The sequence below is a fragment of the Dipteris shenzhenensis genome, chromosome 6, assembly GCF_047967505.1.
Source record: "Dipteris shenzhenensis isolate YYH24624 ecotype China chromosome 6, Dip_SZ_1.0, whole genome shotgun sequence".
Taxonomy (NCBI): domain Eukaryota; kingdom Viridiplantae; phylum Streptophyta; class Polypodiopsida; order Gleicheniales; family Dipteridaceae; genus Dipteris; species Dipteris shenzhenensis.
The window spans coordinates 54,329,105-54,352,869 of NC_141601.1; the positions used below are offsets into that span (position 1 = coordinate 54,329,105).

The window sequence follows — 23,765 nt, forward strand, 5'->3', positions numbered from 1 at the left end:
ACTGTACATATCTTTTATGTCTGCTTCAATTACTTGCATTACATACAATGTCCAAGGTCTTTGCAATGTCAACAAGTGGAGACTTTTTTGGCACTATGTACATAGAATGCACCCCGATGTAATTTCCTTACAGGAACACAATCAACACTTCTTGGCTGGCCAACAAGGCCACTTTGCTGGTTATGACATCTTTTATGCTGGTACAATGCACTTTTCGAGAGTATGCATGCTGGTGAAACATGATATGCAGCCCACGGTTGCTTACAATGACCCCCAGGGTCGATGGATGGTAATCACATGCATCTGTCATGCCGATCTTTATGAAATAGCATCGGTTTATGCCTCTCAAACTTCTGTGACAAGAGCTCAAATGTGGGCCTCCCTCAAGCAATACCCATGGCTGTCTAATGCTTTTTTGTGTGGAGACTTTAATAACTCGCCTGCCATGCAAGACAACACCACTCATCGATCTCACATGATCCCCACTGAGCTTCGACATTGGGAGGATATGCTTTCTTTCTTGCATGCAGAAGATTTATGGCTCTCAACAAGGGATAGAGATATGGGTTATACATACCGTCACAATGCTTTCACTCATTACTGGGCTCGACTTGACAGATGGTATTTGTTGCATGCTCAGCAGTATGCTAGTTTTACATGTGCATTATGGGTTGATCATTCCCTCTTGCTGTCTGATCACTTTCCAGTATGCTTGACATTATCTATAGCACGATTGACAGATGATATGCCTTTTTTTGGTCGTCGTCTACTCCATATTAATAGTGCTTATTTGCTTCATCAACAATTTCAGAATATGGTGAGAGTGGCTGTCCGCCCCCTCCTCTTACACGCTCAGGAGGACATGGATTTTGCTTGAATCAGTCTTGCACATCCCTTGCAGGCTGTTATTCAAGATTATGGACGGAGTCACATGGAAAACCTCAGGCTTAAGCTGAAATGGGCTCAATCTCACAAGCAACAAATGGATGTAATCAGCTCTTATAGGCAGCCCACCTCCTCTGAAGAGGATTCTTGGGCTTATGCGGTTCATATCATCCATCAAAATGATCTTCACAAATTAAAGAAGTGGCAAATCCGAGCTCGCATGAAACCCCTTTTGGATAAGGGTTCCTCCTCCAAGGCCTTCTTTAAAAGCCTGCACGCAGATAGGCGAAAGGAGGATATTTGCAGGATCAGGCAGGATGATGGCACCTAGACCACCTCCAAATCAGAATTGGAATCGCAATGCTCTAGTTGTAGGCCATCTTTTGGTGGTTCTAGTGATGCCCTATAGGCCATGGTATGTGCCTTGTAGGCATAAGTGTAGGCACTTATAGTGTTAGTGCCTTCTATGCCACATAGGACACTTAGTCCTATGTGACACCTAGGACACTTAGTCCTAGGCCTAGATACAAGTAGTGTTTTGCAACCTTATCTATCTAAGTTTGACGTGACTTCTCTTTCGACTCGTCTTGTACCTGCACTCTCTCTCTCTCTTCGACTCGTACCTTCAGTGGTATCAGAGCAGGTATTGCTCTAGCCTTCCAGCTCTCCTCAGACCCGAGTCCTCCATTGCTCATTGGAGAGTTTTCTGCCCTGCTGGTTGACACATCCCCAGATCTGGTTCGAGGCCCTTCAGCGCTATTTGCTCCGTCGTACCTTCAGTGTCGTACGTACCTTCAATCGTACGTACATTCAGTTCGTACCTGCGCATCGAGGGTCGCCGTACTGAAATCGCTGTACGCCGTACTGAAGTCGTGCATCGCAATACACTTCACCGTACCTTCAGTGGGTCGCCGTACTGAAATCGCCGTACGCCGTACTGTAGCCGTTGCATCGCCGTACTCTGCAATTGTACCTGCGCCGTACTCTGCACTCTTCCGTACGGTCGTACCTACAGTGGTACCAACCTACAGATCAGTCGTATAAGCTTTCCGAACATACGTACCTTCAGTGAGTACATACGTACATATGTACAGATCAACCGTACCAGCTTCCCGTACATACGTACCTTCACCACAGGTTCCGTACCTGTTTTAGCATTGGCTGGAATCAGGTCCTTGGTCTCACTGCAGTCATCTACAGACATTTGCAGATTTGGGGCTTTTGCAGGACATTGGAAAATTTGGGGCTTTCATTTCCTTTCACCTCCTTTGATTGCAATTTCTTGCAAGAATACTGGAGCTTTGGGATTAAGTCTGCAATTTCTTGTTTAAATTGCAGTACATTGGGTTAGATTGCAGGACATTCACTTACATTTGCAGGACATTGGGTCAGATTTGCATACATTGGGTCACATTTGCCCCCCAAAAAAAAAAAAAAAATCAGCAAAATTTGGGGCTTTTCTGAATTTGCCCTCTTTTTGGCCTATTTGCCCTCAATAAATTTGGGGCTTTTGCCAAATTTGCTGTTTTTGCAGTGAACATTGCCTGTCACAGTCACATTTGGGTCAGATCTGCATTTGCCCTTCGATTTGGGTCAGAAATTTGCAGATATTTGCTGTCATTTTTGGGACAGCCAGCTTTTTGCAGTGATAGCCTTGAGGCTTTTGGGTTTTCACGTCTTTTACAGGTTATCACAGTTGCTATGGCTGGGAACAATCAAGATTTATTTGGAGTTCTTCGTGAAGATGATAAGTTGGATGGCACCAACTATCCGATGTGGTCTTATCTCATGAAACATATTCTTGTTGCAAAGCATTTGTGGAATATTGTTTCTGGGGCTGATCTGAGGCCAGCCAATGCTACAGTGGTTGGTTCTACTGCTGCACCTTCTGCAGGTGGTACTCCTCCTGATGCCTCTTCCTCTAGCACTCCTGCTGCTGCTCTTCCAACTCAAGAACAGTCAAGATGGGATGCAAGAGATGCAAATGCACATTCATGCATTGCTTTATCATGCAAGAGAATCATTATTCCACACATCCGGTCTTGCAGGACAACAAAGGATGCTTGGGATGAATTGGCTTCTCTATATCAGATTCACAATGAAGCTCGTGTTGCATATTTGAGAAGGCAATTACAGGAAGTGAATATGAATGAAGGTGAGTCAATGGATGCATATTTGACAAAGGTCAAGGACCTCATGGAACAGCTTGCCAACATTGATGAGGTGGTGCCAAATTCACAGCTTGTCAGTACTACATTGAATGGACTACCAGATACATATCAAGGGTTTGCTACAACCCTTCGATTAGTGGCCATGGGTAATCCAGACCACTATTCTTTTGATCAGCTAGTTACTTTGCTTTTGCAGGAAGAGCAAAGTAGAGCTAACAGACAAGCCATTATTCCTGATCATGCATTTGCTTCACAGCAGACAGGAAGAGGCAAGGCTTCCAAGCCTATGGGCAAGCCAAAATCTGTGCACAGCAGCTGCAATTCCTCTACGCATAGCAGCTGCAATTCCTCCCATGCATCTAAAAATACAGCAGATAAGGGAAGGAACAAAAGATGCAACTATTGTCGCAAGCCTGGACATGACATTTCAGAATGCAGGAAGCGCATTGCTTCGGAGAAAAAGAAAGCAGGATTGGCAGTTAATGCCTCACATGCCATTGAATCCCATGAGCCAACAGATGCTTCACATGCACATGCTCTTCAGGATGATTGGGCATGGGCTGTCCATTGCTCATTTGATCCCTCCAAAGCTGATGCACTCTTTGCTGCTAATGATGCTCAGTCCTGGTACTTTGATACTAGAGCTTCCAAGCATGTCACATCTTGCAGACAGTTGTTTCATTCTCTAGCTGATGCACCTCGAGGGGGGACTATTACATGTGCCAATAATGCTTCATATGCTGTAAAAGGAGTTGGAGATGTGCAGCTCACATCCATTTCCAGCCATCCTGTCACTCTGACAAATGTTCTTTTTGTGCCTCGAATTGAAGTCAACTTGATTTCAATTTCAGCAATTGCTACTTCAGGTTTCAGAGTAATTTTTGATGGCTACAGATGCCTAGTATATGATCTTCGTGATGACAATGCCATAGTTCTCACTGGCACTTTGCAAAAAGGGCTTTATCACCTTGATCATCATTCAGCTGCACTTTCTATTGAAGCATTGGCTATTTCAGATTCACAGCTTGCTGAAACTCATCTTTGGCATGAGAGAATGGGCCATCTCAATTATAGAGCTCTTGCAAAGCTACATTCACAGCAGATGGCAAATGATGTACCTCAGACTCACACAGTTTCTAAACATGTGTGTGAGGGTTGTCTTTGGGGTAAGATGCATCGATTTCCTTTTCAAAAGAATTGTCCAAAACTCTCACAAAGGAAATTGCAGCTAGTACACAGTGATGTCTGTGGCCCAATGAGGACAAATGCCATTGGAGGATACAAGTATTTCATGACTCTCATTGATGATTTCACAAGGTATTGCTGGGTATATCCTTTAAAGGCCAAATCTGAAGTTTTCTTATGCTTTCAGAGATGGCTGAATATGGTTGAGAATGAATCAGGATGCAAGCTTGTCACCCTCAACACAGATAGGGGGGGTGAGTATATGTCAAAGGAGTTTGATGCATTTCTATCCTCACGGGGCATTATTCACTCATGCACTACTCCTTACACTCCTCAGCAGAATCCTGTTTCTGAAAGAAAAACAGGTCCACAATGGAGATGGCCAGATGCATGCTTAAGGCCAAGTCTTTGCCCAATAAATTTTGGCTTGATGCAGTAATGTGTGCCAACTTAGTGCTGATTTTATATGTGGATGATATGCTTATCACGGGCCCAGATACTCAGCAAATTGCAGCTTTCAAGGCTGATTTGCAGCAGATTTTTGACATGTCAGACATGGGACAGCTCCATTATTTTTTGGGCATTCAGTTTGCTCATGTTGAGGGGGGTATCATGATGTCTCAGTCCAAGTATATTGGACAGCTCCTTGATCATTTTCAGTTTGAGGATTGCAAGCCAATCTATACTCCAGTGGACCCTGGCTTCAAATTCTCAGCTCATGATGGGAGCCCACCATGTGATATCACTCTTTACCAGCAGGCTGTTGGATGCCTTATTTATTTATGTCACACCAGACCTGACTTGCAGTATGCAGTATCTTGGCTCAACAGATTCATGCACATGCCCAGTTCACAGCATTGGCAGGCAGTGAAGAGAGTCTTCAGATATCTCAGAGGCACTCAGGATTTAGCCCTCTTCTATGGTGATCAGGGTTCACTTACCATGCATGCTTACACAGATAGTGATTGGGCAAGATGTTCCGACACCAGAGTGTCACATACTGGCAATTGTTTTTTGCTTGGCAATTCATGTATTTCTTGGCTCAGCAAGAAGCAACCGACAGTTGCCACGTCTAGTTGTGAGGCTGAGTACAGGGCAGCCTTCACCGCTACAGTAGAGTGTGTTTGGCGTCGACAGTTACTTACAGATCTTGGTATTTGCCAGACATCCTCCACTATTGTCTACACTGACAGCCAGAGTGCTTTGGCCATTGCGCGTAACCCAGTGTTTCATGCGCGTACCTAGCATATTGAAGTTCACTATCATTATGTTCGGGAGCGGTTGTCAGCAGGAGACATAGAGTTGTCCTATCTCCCCACAGAGGACAACATCGCAGATATGTTTACAAAGGCACTTCCTCGTCCCAAGTTCGAAGTCTTCCAATAGGCTTTACACTTGGTTCCCTTTGTTACATGATCTAACATTCCTTGTACATTCATAGGTGGCTATATCCTTTTGGATGAACATGACCAGAAACTACCAGGTATTCTGAGACGTTTCCAGAGTACTTCAGCCCATCCCATGGAGGGGGGTTTGTAGGCCATCTTTTGGTGGTTCTAGTGATGCCCTATAGGCGATGGTATGTGCCTTGTAGGCATAAGTGTAGGCACTTATAGTGTTAGTGCCTTCTATGCCACATAGGACACTTAGTCCTATGTGACACCTAGGACACTTAGTCCTAGGCCTAGGACTAAGTACTTAGTCCTAGGCCTAGGACTAAGTGTCCTAGGTGTCACATAGGACTAAGTGTCCTATGTGGCATAGAAGGCACTAACACTATAAGAAAAGTACTTGTGTTTAGGCCTAGGACTAAGTGTCCTATGTGGCATAGAAGGCACTAACACTATAAGTGCCTACACTTATGCCTACAAGGCACATACCATGGCCTATAGGCCATCTTTTGGTGGTTCTAGTGATGCCCTATAGGCCATGGTATGTGCCTTGTAGGCATAAGTGTAGGCACTTATAATGTTAGTGCCTTCTATGCCACGTAGGACACTTAGTCCTATGTGACACCTAGGACACTTAGTCCTAGGCCTAGATACAAGTACTTTGTACTTGTGTTTTGCAACCTTATCTATCTAAGTTTGACGTGACTTCTCTTCCGACTCGTCTTGTACCTACACTCTCTCTCTCTCTCTTCGACTCATACCTTCACTAGTCATTTTCAGCATCTCTTTTCTCCTCAGCCTGATTATTCGATGCAAGTGAATGCAGCTAGGTCTCAATTTCTTATGCATGTTCAGCCTATATTGTCTTGGGAACAGGCTCATGCATTGGAGCAGCCATTTATGCTTAATGAACTGGATGATGCTTTGAGTCATTTACGTAAAGGCAGCTCTCCTGGTTGGGATGGATTGACTGTTGAATTTTTCCGTGCATTTTGGGGTGATCTCAAGGACACTCTTCTTCTTATGATCAATCATGCTTGGGCAGAACAATCTCTTCCTCCTTCTTGGAAGCATGGCCTTGTCAAATTGATCCCAAAAAAAAGGTTGTGTGAGACAATGGCTGATTGGCGGCCCATATCTCTTATGCCAGTCATTTACAAACTCATTGCCAAGGTGATTGTCCTTAGGGTTCAATTTATCTTGCAGGCAGGACTTCATCCAAGGCAGTATGGGTTTGTTCCCAGAAGGCAGATTACTGACAATATCTCCAATGTTTTGCTTGCAATTGAGTATGCCAAATATTCTAAACAAGATGTTCTCATTCTGCAAGTGGACATTGCGAAAGCATTTGATACTGTCCATTGGGATTTTATTTCTCAGACTATGCATAAATTGGGATTTGGCCCTCGGCTGGTTCATGTTATTTACTGGTTGTATTCTCATGCCACTGCGCAGTGTCTCCTTGGCAATGGGTTGTCAAGGACATGGACTATGACCCGCTCAGTGAGACAGGGATGCCCTCTTAGTTCGCTACTGTATGCCATCGCTACTCATCCGTTATTGTTGCATATGGACCATCTTGCAGATACTGGGCAGCTTCATGGCTTGCAAATTCCAGGTGCACAGCCGTTTCTTGCACAGGCATATGCTGATGATTCATATTTCATGCCCAAGAATTCTCAACGTGACCTCTCTCATTTGATGCATACTTTGGATGATTTTGGCATAGCTGTTGGACTGCATATCAACTTTCAGAATTCGAATCTTCTAGCATTGAAAGAAGCTGATTGGCATGCACTTCTCTGGCCAGGCCACATTATTTCTTCCCATACCATTGTGAGGCATTTAGGGTATCCCATTGGCTGGAATATTACCCCTCAACAACAGCTTAAATGGGTGCTTCAAAAGATTAACAAAAAGCTAGAATACTGGCACTTGTCAACTTGGCCTTTACATGTTCGATTTCGGATAGTGCCATATGTGCAATTTTATTTGCCTCTTCTTCACTGGTCTTTTAAGCATTTGGCTTCCTATATGTCCCAGGCTATGGAGATATTTTGGAAAAGTAAATCTCACAAAAAGGCTTTGCGACTACTTCCCATGCAGTCTGTTTGTTCTCCTAAGACTCATGGGGGACTGAATATTCTCAATCTTCAGTTTCATATGTTGGCAAGAAAGAGCACTATGATTGCTGATTTTTTTCAACAAAAACAGCCATGGGCTATTATGTTAGCAGCTATGTGTGGAAATGGCCAGGTATGATATTATGTGTAGACCTTAATGAGAGAAATATAACATTTGGTGTGGATCCGGTATCATTTGCATGGTCGGGCATGCATATTTCCACAATGCGTATGACACATAAAGCATGAGTGTTATAAATATGCATCAATATGCTTCTAGCATATGTGTGTGTCTTTTATGGGTAAGATACTTTGCATAGGCCTTAATGTGAGAGTGAGACCCTTGTTCTTGCAAAGTTTGATGTGGATTGGGTATCGTCTTTATGGTCGGGCATGCGTATTTCCACAAGTGTTATGATGCATTATGCTTGAGTGCTAAAAATATGCATTAGCATGCTTCTAGCATATGTGTGCATGATTTCAATGGGTATGACACTTTTCACAATCCTTAATGAGAGTAAGATCCTTGTTCCTAAAAAATCTGATGTGAATCGAATATTATTTGCATGGTTGTGTTAGAAAATACCCAACAGAGGGTACACGCAGCGGAAGACTTATAGTAATGCCCAGGAGCTCACACAGTGTGCGGTGTGGATGTGGAATCACAAACTTCTTTACTTATGTGCATTCAATAGGTGTGCAGACTCATCAATAGACAATGAACCAGCCAGATATAGAAGACACCAAAACTCATATATTAATGGTGTGGTCCTCTGATCTAACCACAAGGTCCTTCTCCTATCTGCCGGCTATCTCTAGACTCGAGTCCGCGTGCTCCACCTCGAGCGTCTGTAGACTTTCCGTCCAGAACGATCCTCTCCACCTTACTGCCTGTGAATCAGCCTAGGTGGGCTGCCTCTCAAGCTCAGTCTGCAGCTCCTTCAGGGTCACCTTCACCTCCTGTGTATAGGTCCAAGACTTGCCTTCTTGCTGCTCCTGTCTGCTATCAGAGGGCTGCTCCAGAGAATGTGATCACGACACCTTGCTGCCCTAGAAGACAGCCAAGGTCCAGCCTCTAGGAACTCAGTCTGCAGCTCACCTTCAACTCTCCTTCACCCCCAGTGTGAGGCCCAAGGGAGTGGCTCCTGGCTGCTCCTGTCTGCTCCTGCTTTTGCTTAACTGTTGGATGTTGGATGAATAATGGGGCATGAAGCCCCTCCTTTTATAGGCCTAGGGGCCTGTCAAAAACCCGACCAGTCTGTCCCAATCTGGGCCGACTGGACAGACCAGGTTGGCTGGCCCAACCGACCTGGTTGGCTCAGCCCAACCAGCCCTTTAAGGACTCACAAAACTAGGGCCCTTTGGCCCACACTTCTAGGGCTTTTGGCCCTCCAATCAAGGCAGGGGCCCAGCCTATATAAGGCATGCCACTGCCCACTGGCAGCTCCATTTGCTGCTCTACCAGGCCCCATGCAACCCTGTACACCTGCGCTCCTGACCTGCCATGTCAGCGCCTGTTTGTCCTGCTGGTTCTGCCCTCTGCCAGGCTCTTCTCCAGCGCCGTACAATTCCGTACACTGCTGATGTCAGCGCCATGCAGATCCATCCTAGCTCCGGGTACCTTCCATGTTCTTTGATGTGAGGTGCTGCCCATGTGGCAGCCCCCTCTCTTCTTTTCCTCTTGGGCACATCCTGCCCTAGGTCTCCCTCCCCCACGCTCTCCTCATTTGGGGGCTTACAGATGGGGAGGTGACCATTCCAACAGGTTGGGCATATTCTTACCATGCATTATACATGAGCGTTTAGAATATGCATCGATGTGCTTCTAGCATATGTGCATGTCTCATATGGGTATGATAATTTGTGTAATACTTAACGAAGGTAATATCCTTGTTCTTGCAATTTCTCATGTGGATAGGATATCATTGGCATGCTTGGGCATTGGTATTCTCACAATTCTTATCATGCATCATGCATGAGTATTAAAAATATGCATTTGTGTGCTTCTAGCATATGTGTGTGTGTCCAATGGATATGATACTTTGTGTAAGAATTGACAAGATTATTGTCCTTTTTCTTTAACATTCTCATGTGGGTATGATATCATTTTCATGGTTGGGCATGCATATTTTCACAAAGTTTTCATGTACAAGACTATGTAGACCAGGAAGACTTCTATATTTCACCCTTGAAGCAACATGATGTAATGATGGGTATTCTCTGGTTTCACACGAAGGGGGTACATCTTATAATGCCACATGAGGAGTCTAGCTTTTACCCATAGGGATAAAGAGCATTAGATTGTTGCAAAAAGAAGAGGGGAGAGTATTCCCGTTGTATCAAATGCGTCCATTGCTAAATCAATAAAGTCTGCGCTCTCCTATAGCCGACTGTATCGTGGCTATCTGTGCCTTCATCTCTGTGACTGGGGTCCCTCTAGGCGCTGCTTTGAGGGTCCCGAGCTCCTCTCGAAGCTGTGTGATGTCGTGTCTGAGTCCCTGGATAAGGGTGCCCTGCTCGTGTATAATGCGGGCCTGCTCCTGGGTGTATCGGGCCTGCTCCGCGACTTATGTGTACATAATTTTTATCAAGGATAAAGAAATAGATGTAAATTCTGTATTGAGTCCTCCAGATAAGGATAAATTTCAGTTTCTTGAGGGTTTTCAAGACTGTTTTTCAGATATCCTTTCAGGAGAATTGCCACCTAGCTGACCAGAGGACCATACTATTGAACTCATTCCAGGGATTAAGCACATTGAATAGGCCACCCTATAGAGTCAATGAAACCCAGAAGGGGAAGATAATGACACAGGTGCAGGATTTACTTTCAAAGGGGCTGATACAGCCCGGCTCTTCACCTTTTCGTGCACTTGTATTGCTGGTCCAATCAACATGCTACTCATCCTAAAAACATGGCTCACGCATGAGGACCTCTATACCTGCTCACTATTAGAGTCATCTCCGTCTTGTCACCCTCGTCCTCTAATTTTCCTTCCTCTTCGCTTTCACATCCCCACCACTACCTACTTCCATGTCATTTTGAGAATGGTAAGAACCAGTTTCTCAAACCACGCATTGATGATGTGTTGGATAAATTGGGAGGAGCTTCAGTCTTTAGCAGGATAGAGCTCAAAAGTGGGTATCATCAGATTCCTATACATCCACAGGATGTGCCAAAAACAGCCTTTCAGACTACCTTTGGTTTGTATGAGTATCTAGTAATGCATTTTGATTTACCAGCCACCTGTAATAGAACGATGGATCGCATATTCAGGCCCCATCGCCATTTTATAAGGACCTTCTTCGATAATATCATTGTCTTTTCTCACTCAGTGGAAAAGAATCAGGGGCATCAAGGAGTTACAAAACCACAAGCTCTATGCTAATAGTCACAAGAATGAATTCTTCCTTGAACAGATCCATTATCTTGGTCATATCATTTCTAAGGATGGGAAACAAATGGATTCTGTTAAAATAAAAGCCAATCAAGGATGGCCTGAGCTGAGATCCATACATGAAGTACACAGCTTTCTTGGGGTCTCTGTTCCTATTATAGGAGATTTATCAAACAGTTTGCTGATACTTCCGCCCCACTTCATGACTTGACCAAGAAAAATGCAGTCTTTAGATGGCGCGAGCGGCAAAAGACAGCATTCAATACTCTCAAGGGAATACTGACTGCGCCGATTCTTATTGTTCCTGATTTGCATAAGCCATCTGATGTGGATTGTGATGCATGTGGAGAGTGTATCGGGGCTGCCCTTCATCAAGATGGTCATGTGATGGCTTATGAAAGCCAAAGATTGCGAGATGCAGAAAGGCATATGGGGATTTATGAGGAGTTATTAGCCGTAGTGCATGCCTTAATCATTTGGAAGCACTATCTTTTGGGAACTGATCTTACGGTCAAGATAGATCATCAAAGTCTCAAGTATTTTCTCGACACAAACTGAGCTCTTAGAGAAGCATATGAGATGGGCAGCTACGGAAGCTTCTGAAGGCTCCACAGATTGTGTAGAGTGTAGCAGATCGTCTCTTCTGAAGATCTCAGTAGGAGAAGCCATCCCTGACTGCAATTTTTCCCTGCCACATTGGCTAGATGTACTTGGCTCTTTTTTTAGCAATTTCCCAATGGTTTGTGGATGAGTAAACTGAATTCTATTTCTTCTCTACAAGCTGTAATATCTGTGTTAAGTGAGAGTAGTTTGTTGCTGTTTCTGAGGGAGACCAATAAGTGTTCCAAGTATATTCCATTGTGCTAGCGTTGCGGTCCAACAATCCCTATATCCAACAAAGTAGCTATTAGGTTGTCTACCTTCTATGAATTTAAGTTCATCCCTAATACAGGTACTCTTGTGGGTTTGCTGAGTCAAACGTTTGTGAACATCTGGAACCCTAATGCCCATAACCCTACAATGGGGTCCAACACTGAAATACTGGACTCCAGCAAAAAATACCTATCTAAAAGTAAGAGAAATATTTTGCATACGTTTTGATAATCAGTGATTAATTGAAATAAGCAATACCGATTACATAGCATGTTGATACACTTTTGAGATGTAACATCCACCCTCTTCCTTCCTATTAATTTCACTAGTTTATATTGATATATTCTTTAAGAGTTCGATTAAGAAATTGCAAAAGCTTTTTCAAAATCAAAAGGTTGGAGCTGCTTAGAACCATAATTTCAAGGCCTCAGAAGGTCAAATTAAAATCTAGCAACTATGATATATGGTAATAAAGCTTGTCAAAGTTATCTAGCAACCATCCCGAATGATATTCAAGCTTTGCAAGAGGTATAAAGAACAACCACCCTCATCCTTCCTCTTACTTTCACTGGCTTATCTTCCTATATGCTTTAAGAGTTTTGCAAATTCAAAAGGATAGAATTGTTTTGAGCTCTAATTTTCAAGGTGTTATAGGTTCAAATTAAAATCTAGCAACCATAACATATGATAATCAAGCTTCTCAAAGTTACTTGGGAACCATAAGGGATGATAAATAATCTTTGCAATATATATGTGTCTAAAAGAAAATTTGATAGCCCTAAATAAATACCTGGTAGACATCATTGATACGAACTCCATCCACTTGTCCATATAGTAGACTTGGTCTTACTTCCAATGCCACCACTTTGCACTAGTCCCCCACCCGTCCGAGACAAAAAAAAAAACAAACTCCTTTCAATATATACATACTTTAAGATACGATATTCCAATTTTCCTAGAGCATATGTTTTGACATATAGGGTTAGGATGTTGATCTTTGTAGAATCCTAGAATGTACCAATGAGCAACGTCATTGACTTCATGTCAATTGTCAAACCCCAAAGAAATAACAAATGAAAAAATGTATGTGTATGACATCGATAACCATACAAAATACTTGAAAATTGAACAAAAGCATAGGTTTGTTGATTGGCAAGGTTGATCTTATTCCTTATGTGAGAATTACCTCTTGCATTTCCTCACATTTGACATAAAAAAATATCGTGCACCAATTGTCATCCAATTGAAGAAGACTCACGTATAGTTTTGAAAACATGGAGCAAAATATTCAAGTTGCATGGAATGGAAAATTACAACAAACAACTAGCTCTATTACCAACATGCTGAAAACATCACAAACAACCATTATCCTAAGAGTGTCTTAGAAAACCAAAATGAAAAGCAGCACAAACCCACCAAAGTTTTGAATGCTACAGTTGAGAATAAGGAAGAATGTTATGCTCTAGCCGAGATAGCATGACCTCGGAAAGATCGGTAGGCATTTTCTCTTAAATGACCGACTTTTGTAATATTTAATGTGCGTAAATTAAATGGTCAAAGGGAAGTCACTGCCATGGTCCTAGGTGAGGGTGTATTGGCATCGACTAGGTGGTTCTGAGTGCTAAGGCCTAGGTGCACCTAAATGTGTAAAAATGCCAAGGGGCAAATGTTTTAAATGTGCCCCAAGAGAGGGGTAAATGGTGTACCAAGCTAAAGGTCTAGAAAGATGACATGTGGCAGAGGGAACCATCTAGGGAACTGAGGGCTTGTGGATAAGCATGAAGGAAATAAAGTTACATATCTTTTGTACATGTGATTCACAAGAATGGCTGGGTGGAAAAACGCGATGCTAACGCCTGAGAATTGTATCTGTGAATCGACAGAAAGTCTGAGAGATTAATTAGTGTGTTTTACAATTGGTATCAGAGCCACAGGAAGAAATCAGAAAAAAAAGGGGCGATGCATTTGTCAGCAAGTTACTGGGAACCCAACGCTCCTACGACAGAATCAGCCCGTGATTGACGAAATACAAAGAGCTTCAGGCTGGACGAGGGGACTCATACGAGTCACGTATCAAGACGAATAGCTGGCTGTGAAACTCCTCGACGGCTGGGACGGACTGGTGTTTAACGAGTCTGCAGGTGAACTTGAGCGTGCATACCTGCAAACGGCTAGGGAACAAATCGACTTTTACGACTGATCTGTAGCCGGTTGGAATGAAATCCCAAACATCACAAGCCACGGCGTGTCCAGATTTTGGGAAGGGGGAACATAGACCAGGCCGATTCATTTCGGAACACCCGCTTGAAAATATTTGTACAGAATGTAATTCGATGGAACAGTGAGAACAGAAAAGAGATCGTGTCATTTGGAAAACTTGTTTCGAAAGAGCGTGCCTTCAGTCCGGACGACACGCGATCCTTTTGTCAGCTTTGCAAAAACACAAATCTAATCCACTTCCAACCTGCGAGTGCGAAAGCCTTAGGATTCTCAGATTCTATAGTACCTGAATTGCTATACGCTGGACTCTTCCCTGCTATAACAGGGACACACTTTGTTTGATCGACGAAAAAAAAAAAACCCAGATAGACAAGAGAGGGAACGTATCATTTGATAGCGTATCATTCCGAAACAGAGAGCAGGATTCCCGTAAGCCAGACGGAAGACAAGTGACGGGAGGAGTTGTCAGCGCAGCAACATCTACATTGAGGAGCAGACGACTGCTTCGAAGGAAAGCGGGATATCTGCGCTACGTGGAGATTCCAGGGGGCATTTTATTTCTTCTATACAAATTCTCAATTTTCGATTTGCAGTCTATTGTTCCTGTACATCAGAGTTTGTAGTCGATTTATTCCTGTACAGCAAAGGGGAATCTGAAGTGACAAAAAAAAAACTATTTTCCCTTTTGAAACAATGGAGGCAGAGGGACAAGATTCCAAGGTGAATCCTGGTGAATCTAGAGCGCGATCTACGCAAGAAATGTCCCATCACACAACACCTACTCTGGTGGGTAGGATTTTTGTATTAGAAGATGCTTTACAGCAGATCATGAACCAGCAGCTTCAAGTGAACGCTGGTCAAAATGAAATTAGGGAGATGGTGCAAGCCTTGTCGGCTAGACCATCTAGAAATGAAAAGGGCAAAGCTCTAGCAGAGCCAGAGCCCAGTATACACTCATCAGAACGTGCAAAGGTCAAGGTACCTAATATTGCAAACTATAGACTGGAGAAGTACGCTGGTCGGATGACCGAGTGCAGTTCTGATGTGATCGAGGTTTGGTTACACAAGTGGGAAGAAGCCTTCGCCATTTGTGAAATCAAATCTGATCTAAAGAAAATCCGCAAGACCACTCACCTGTTTATTGAGGCAACAGATAGATGGTGGATTAAGCAACAGAAAGATCAAGTTGCCCCTACCACCTGGGAAAGGTTTAAAGCTGAATTTAAGAAACACTTTCTTCCACCTGACAAAGAGTCCCGAGCTTGGGATGCTTATAGAAACCTTCGCCAGAGGAATTTGTCGGTGGCAGAGTACACTGACAAGTTCAGGGAATGTGTTATGAAGATAACAGACCCTCTCCCTATGTCGGTTCAGTTGAAAACTATATCTATGGACTGAACGACAAGATTAAAATGGAAGTTCGGGCTAAGTATGTGACTACATTAGATGAATCTATTGCAATAGCCCTGAACTACGAGGATGCCAGAGGCAGACCTAATGGGTTTGTGCAGGTAGGGACTCAGCATGAGTACCCGAGAAAAGGAGGATTTCAGAGGAAATGGATTTCAAAGACAAGTGTCTCGCAGCCAAGTGGCCAAACCAAGCAGGTGAAGCCGGTTGAGGGACCACGGTTGAGGGACCAGCAAAGACAAGTACCACCGTTGGGGTGAAAAGAAAAGTAACTCCAATGGCAGCCCGGGCTTGGTCAAAGTCCTCATTGACCCCTGAGCAAAAAGAGAAAGCTAGGAAAGAAGGATTGTGCTTCGGCTACCTTCAGCAACATCAGTGGAAAGATTGTCCACTGAATAAAGACCGTCACACGGCCAATATGATAATATCTGAATGCGATGCGGAAATGCAGGAGAGTCCCAATGCGGAACATATGCAGATGCAATTGGCGGGACCTTCTCAGAGGTTAGTACCTGTGTTGTTAAGTGTGTCTGTTACTAAGTTAGTAAGCGGTGCACCTGATAACATCCTTTCAAAGCATGCAGCAACGGGGTATACAGTTTTCGATGAGCCCGAGTTGATTAAAATGAAAGGGCAAGTAGCCAATCATGATGTGATTGTGTTGTTTGACTCAGCGTCAACACACAATGTAGTTAACTCGAAGCTTATTAAGAGGCTCAAGCTGAAAACTAGTCCATCTGACTATGCTTATACGGTCAGGATGGCGGACGGAAGTTCAACTGAAGTATGGGACCAGAGGGTTACCCTGTTGGAACTTCGAATTCAGGACTATGTTGAGAAGCTGGACTTTGAGTTGACCAGGCTTGCTCACGCGGATATAGCCCTAGGTATGGCTTGGCATTTTTGGAAAAATTCAGCCATTGATTGGAAAAAGCATATTTACTAGTTCAAGATGAATGGGGTAGAATATGTTTTGCGAGGTGAAAAGGATTTACCTCGGGGACCATTGATTTCAGCCATGGAAATTCGGAAGACTCCGAAAGGATTTCTGTGTCTGTGTATAGCATCGGTAGAGTCAATTGATGATGCATCGACTAGCACTGAGGCTACCCAAGATGGAAAAATGGCCGAGTTGGCTAAAGAGATATCGGAGAAGTTCTCTGATTGTTTTAGGGATGAGTTACCTTATGGGTTACCTCCAGAGCGGAATGTTCAACATAAAATTGAGCTTATCCCGGGGGCAGAACCTGTAAATAGACCTCCCTATAGATTAAGCTTTACAGAAGAAGCTGAGGTGCGAAGACAACTGGAAGAATACCTCAAGCTGGGGCAAATTCAACCCAGTTTTTCACCTTTTGCTTCCCCAATGATATTAAAGAGGAAGAAAGATAATACTTTTTGCCTCTGTATAGATTACAGAGCATTGAAAAATATCACTATTCAGCACAGGTATCCGATGGCTCGGATCGATGATTTGCTACATGCATTACATGGGGCCGTAATTTTCAGCAAGATAGATCTTAAGTGTGGCTACCATCAGATCCGTATTAGAGCCGAGGATGTGCATAAAACCGCTTTTAGAAGCAGGTTTGGTCATTATGAGTTTTTGGTAATGCCCTTTGGACTTACCAATGCTCCAGCTACATTCGTCATGCTTATGAACGATTTACTACGTCCGTATATCGGAAAGTTTGTAGTACATTTTATTGACGATATTCTGGTATTCAGTAAAAGTATTACTGAGCATCGCGAACACTTAAGAATAGTGTTCAGTACTTTGAGGAAAGCCAGTCTTTATGTAAATAAGAAGAAAACTATACTGTGTATGGTTAGACTTGAGTATTTAGGATTCATAATTACTCCAGAGGGGGTAGAAATGGATCCAAAGAAAGTGGCTACGATACTGACTTGGCCAATCCCTCAGAGTCTGACCGCTTTGCGATCATTCTTGGGATTTGTCCCATTTTATAGAAGGCATATCAAAGGATATTCCGAAATAGCATCGCCATTGACTGATCTGACCTCAGATAAAGTACCTTTTATATGGAGACAGAATCAACAAGAAAGTTTAAACACCATAAAACAAGCTGTGGTCACAGGACCGGTGTTAAAAATAGTTGATCCCCAGAAACCGTTGTTCCTTGAAACCGATGCAAGTGGCATTGCGGTAGGAGCAGTTCTCCTTCAAGAGGGAAGGCCAGTAGCCTTTGAAAGCAAGAAGCTTTCTCCCTCTCAAAGGAATTGGCCAACTCATGAATTAGAGTTGTATGCTGTTGTCCATGCTTTGAAAACATGGCGACATTATTTGTATGGATCAGAGTTTTATGTGGATGTTGATCATGATACTCTGAAACATTTTTGTAAACAACCTGACTTGAGAGGCCGCCAAGCTAGGTGGGCAGAACTCATGCAGGAGTTTAGTTTGACGATTCGGTACCGAAGAGGAAAAGATAATAAAGTTGCTGATGCGTTGTCACGCATTATGCATAACATGAGTTTCACGGTATTAGAGAGTGCTCTAATGACCGAGATTAGAGAAACTCAAAAGGTGGACGAGTTTGTCTAGAGCCTTTGGCCTAAGGCTCATGTCTTAAAACCCGGGAAAAACGAAAAGAATGACCTAGCATCCAGAAAAGGCCAAACTTATGCAAGATATACCATAAGGGATGGTATGCTGAAAAGAAATGGCAAGGTAGTAGTACCTAATCAGAATGATCTCAGGCAGAGAGTCATTCAACAGTGCCATGATAGCCCATGTGAGGGACATCCAGGAGTCGAGAAGACATCATCTCGTGAAGCGAGATTTCTTTTGGCCAAAGATGAAAAAGCATATTCATGAATATGTGACACGTTGTTTTTCGTGTCAGGAAAGTAAGGCCGAGCGGGTGAAGCCACCCAGACTTTTACAACCCTTGGAGATACCACTAAGTGGGAGAGCATTTCCATGGACTTTATTGTAGGTCTGCCTACGACACAAGGTGGATATGATTCTATCCTTGTGGTGGTTGATCGTCTTACCAAGATGGCTCACTTCATTCCGACTAGGGAGTCAGTTAGTACCCGCAAGTGGCGGATTTGTTTATTAGACATATATTTCGTCTGCATAGATTACCGAGATCCATAGTGTCAGACAGAGATGTCAAATTTACCGGTCATTTTTAGACTGCGGTATTTGAGACACTAAGGACTGAGTTGGGAATGAGTAGTAGGGATCATCCAGAAATGGATGGTCAGACAGAAAGAATCAACCAAAGTTTAGAGGATATGCTTAGAGCATATGTGTCATTGAGGCAACATATATGGGACAAGTGGTTGCCATTGTTGGAGTGTGCCTACAATGATAGAAAACATTCCTCTACAGGGTTCAGTCCGTTTGAACTGAACTATGGCTATAGACCAGCGAATCCAACTATAGTTGGAGTACCTCAGAAAGTGCCTAGTGCCGCAAACTTTGTGGTTCAGATGCAGGAGATGCTAGCACTTGCGAGAGCGAACATCCGCCAAGCTATGGATAGAGCTAAGGCGTATGCGGATGAAAACCGATCCGTTAGGGAATTTAAGGAAGGAGAAAAAGTTTTTCTCAGAGTTCCTTCACACTCTAAGTCTTTGACTGCAGGAGAGTGTGCTAAGTTATCACCTCAATATTGTGGGCCATGGTTAATTCTAAAAAGAATAGGCAAGGTAGCCTATAAATTAGAATTACCACCGGGGTGTAAGGTGCACCCAATGTTTCATGTTTCTCGTTTTTGCATACTGGTGACTCACTAATCGAAGGTGTGGTTTTGTTTCAGGAGATAGAGGATAATGCAAGACGCAAGCCAACAAGAATCCTGGACCGAGGAACAATGCAAGTGCGCAATCGAAAGATACCCACGGTGTTGGTTGCATGGCATGGTCTGCCTCTATCGGAAGCTACCTGGGAATCCGTATACCAGTTACGGAGAGTGTTCCCAGATTTCATCATCGAGGACGCTGATGCTTGAAGAGGGAAGGAATGTTATGCTCTAGCCGAGATAGCATGACCTCGGAAAGATCGGTAGGCATTTTCTCTTAGATGACCGACTTTTGTAATATTTAATGTGCGTAAATTAAATGGTCAAAGGGAAGTAACTGCCAAGGTCCTAGGTGAGGGTGTATTGGCATCGACTAGGTGATCCTGAGTGCTAAGGCCTAGGTGCACCTAAATGTGTAAAAATGCCAAGGCGCAAATGTTTTAAATGTGCCCCAAGAGAGGGGTAAATGGTGTACCAAGCTAAAGGTCTAGAAAGATGACATGTGGCAGAGGGAACCATCTAGGGAACTGAGGGCTTGTGGATAAGCATGAAGGAAATAAAGTTACGTATCTTTTGTACATGTGATTCACAAGAATGGCTGGGTGGAAAAACGCGATGCTAACGCCTAAGAATTGTATCCGTGAATCGACAGAAAGTCTAAGAGATTAATTAGTGTGTTTTACAAAGAATCTTGACTGTGAAGCTGAATTTGATAGCAAATGGGAGTCCTCTACTTAAAACACTTGAGTAGATACAAAGAAGGGGATGAATAAAATAACATCACTCCCTAGGACCCAACTGAATTTGTGCCAAAGGCCTACCATTCCATAGCCACATCCACCATGACGGAACTGCAAAATGCACCTAAAGCCCTGAATTAACCAGCCAACAATTACCCTAGTTATTTACTTGTGAATACCTACAAGTTGCACTTGCATTAACTCACACAGACCTATAGGACATCTATTGTAACACACAAGGAAGCATTAACTCTACTTTGGATTGTAGTTCATGCATGCATGGCTTCGCATGCAAGCCACATGTTTTCATTGCCTTTAGGGGCACTCCACACAGTGTAAACTCCACACAAAGTACATGCACATCAAAACTCGTATATGCGTTAGAAAAGAGAAGTATACAATGAGGAAGAAAGCTCAACGTCGGTTAAGGGATAATATGAAGGGAGACACCACACAAAGAGCTAAGGATCAACACATCAAGCATGTATTGACCATCAGCCTTGTAATGATAAGGATCTTAGGTGCTCCACACAATACACCAAGGTTTCACCTATTAAATAGGCAATCGAGTCTGCAGAATCCTATCCAAATCCTACCCAAGATGTGAACCTCCAATCACCTTGATGATTAAATCTCAATACCCCCCCTCAATACGAAATGGGAGAGGAGTATTGCACTGCATCAGATGATACAAGAAGAGGAGAAGCCTTTATCAATCAGACTTATTACACAGTTTGGATTACTAAGAGACATGGTATTAATTGAACAACACACCACATAGCTAGATAGTTATTGATTAAGGAAGAAGACTCTTGAACTTGCTTCACCTCTAGCATATGACATGCTTTAGATGGGCATGTTACTTCCTCTGTAGCTTTGCACCTTGGCCATCCTCACACAATCACCAACACAAGGTTGCCACCCTTGCTAAAGCGATTATAATTGGGCTTCCACAAACATGCTTGTTGCTTCTCTCGACACCATACCCCCTCCAACCTATGAGGATAGCAACATCTCCTGTGTATGGCAATGAGTACATTCCTCTAAATGATGGTGAAAATATAACAAAAGGAGGGTCCTACCACTTGCCTTATATGAAGGTCAAGGGCCAATTACAATGTAGAGAAAATTATATGCATGTCGTTTCTAAGATACCCATTAGAAAAGTGAGGATACAAGCTTAAATAGAGTCATGAACAATTAAGTCACTAGAGTAGTGACTTCTCCAATTGATCCCATTTTTGTTTTGCCGTTCAGAGCACGTCAAATTTATGGAAGAGTCTATTATCTGGGTGAAGCAAAGAATAGCGTGAGCACGCTCATCTTTCTATTTTTCATTTGTAGTCTCTAGATGAGGTGTCTTCCCATTAACATATGGCAATAAACTCTTAATTATCAAGAGGTATACTATATGTGTTTGCCATGTTTGAAAGCTCTTGCCAATAAGGATCTCTTAGGCCATTAAAAAAACACAGCCAATAATTTGGCAACCAAGCAGCTCCTTTTTGAAGTGGCCAATCTAGATAACAATGACTATTAACACAGTCAAAATATCGACCCGAACCTTGTAAAAAGAATTGAACAAGATAATTCTAATGGTCAATGTCAGCCTCAATAGAATCCTTGCCCAAAGCTTTGAAACAATCATAAGGAGACATTGCAGAAAGAATGTCACGGCAGATAAGGAGCAGAAGAATAATTCACGCAACATTGCTTGAAGTAATCTTGCTTCAGACCCTATCAAAGATAGCAATACAATAGCCTTCAGACTCTCTCTTTTGAAAACTGTGCCGACAGCAGCATTCAACCGACTGGTAAGATTGCTTCTAAGAAGAAAAAGGCGATGAAACCACAGCATAAAGAGACTCCTGGTAACCGGTGTCACTTTAAAGCATACGCTGCTGGAGTTTCATAAAACACAGTCACACAAATACTCTTGTTGAAATGGAGTTCAATGTGCAGCAATACAGGACCTCTGCGAGAAATGCAACTGAAGAGATAAAGCCTTCAGATAATACACCTCTATGAAAAATGCCAAGAGATAGCATATAAAAAGATCCTATGAGCAGTGTTCACAGAAAACATTTTCTCAACAAATCACAAAACTTGAGGTTTCAAAATTTTGAAGAGAATTTGCATACTTTTTAGCAGAAAAATAACTAAATTGCCTAAACTTTTGAAGATTTTACAAACTTGAGAAAATATTTTTTACAAATGAAAATGAAAATGTTGCGATTTCATTGTATATAGTTTACAGGTTTTCTTTGAACCAGTATTGCTTCTGGGCAACCAATGGCCTTCAACATGTGTCGCTCAATATTGTGGAGAAATGCAGCAAACGCACATCGCTTGTCAGCCGTCTTGATAAAAGGACCTTTAGAGAACTTTTACACATTTGTAGTAACATTGTACAAAGGATTTAGCAGCTGTCAGTATTCAATGGAATAAATTGAGCATAAGAAATGAACTCAAAGCATTAGTGCAGGTCTCATATCTGCATAAAAATGATGGATCTTTTGCTGTTAAAGGAATCCAGCACCTCTACAAACAGTATGCAAAGGGGCTACAAAGCTCAGCTCTCACTAGCACTGTTGTGATGGACTGGTATAGTCTGTGCGGTTCCCAAATCTTTGACATAGGGAAGGTTTAGATGTTTGAGTTTGGTAAGAAATAAGTGTTATGTATTGTCATTGAATGTTTTTAAATTTGACTAATCTAAAATTTGTCATAACTTGTCCTAGCTCGAAAATCCATATATATGGTTTTTGCAACAGTTTGAAGGATATATATAATTCATAAAGTTCACAATCTTTGAGGTAGTAAACGTTGTCTCTTTTGGATTGCATGAGCTCTTTGCATATTACACTAAGGGACCCCCCCCCAAGATCACCATCCCCGTCGAAGGATAAACAGTGAAGAGCTCTATCTATGAACACCCTTCGCAAATGAAGTTCTGTCGTGCAAAAAAAGAGTTCCATGCATAGTATGGCCTTACTATGCAAGGTCAAAATTCTCATTTGTTGATTGACGATGATGTCACAGAAAAGCATTGTCTCTCTATCTTCAAAGAGAAGCACGGAGGAGGCCCAAAGGTGCACCTCAATACGATCAAGCCAGATTTCTTTGAGGATTGTGGCCTTCTACACTGTCATATCTAACAAGAGAGCCCACCTAGCCATGAGGTGTCCATGGCGTTTGACTGTGGCTTTGTTCTGAAGAGATGGTTAACTTCTGCAAGTGCTAAGGACGAAGACAAACACAAATTCACGGTTGATTGTGTGGGACATATGGACGGTGAGCACACTGGGTGAGCACACTGGGAGGTTTAGATAAAAAGCTTTAAACGTGAAGGAAAGAGCATGTCCAGGGCTGAGAGCACACAGCCTAAGCAATTGAGTTACAAGTCTCAGTCCACCAACAGTTTTTCGCACCCATGCACTGAGATAATGCATTGAAGGGTGTTCTGACATGGAAATATCTGCACAGGATTGGATGTTGAAATTGGCTGCCAATGTGTTTCGAGTATGAAGCAGCCAAGGAAAAGTGGTTGTTGCATGCAACAGCACATTGCAAAGGTCCAGGTCAAGATACAAATCGTT

General features: G+C 42.9%; 1 protein-coding gene across 2 annotated transcripts in view; it reads right to left on the minus strand.

Annotated features, from left to right (window-relative positions):
• LOC147901358 (uncharacterized) overlaps nucleotides 1-23,765 on the minus strand; it is a 175,310-nt gene that overhangs the window by 145,074 nt on the left and 6,471 nt on the right. For both annotated transcript variants that reach the window (XM_087376068.1, XM_087376067.1), the window contains exon 2: nucleotides 12,814-12,894. In XM_087376068.1, coding sequence (XP_087232194.1) covers nucleotides 12,814-12,894 — 81 coding nt within the window. The remainder of the gene's footprint in view (nucleotides 1-12,813; nucleotides 12,895-23,765) is intronic.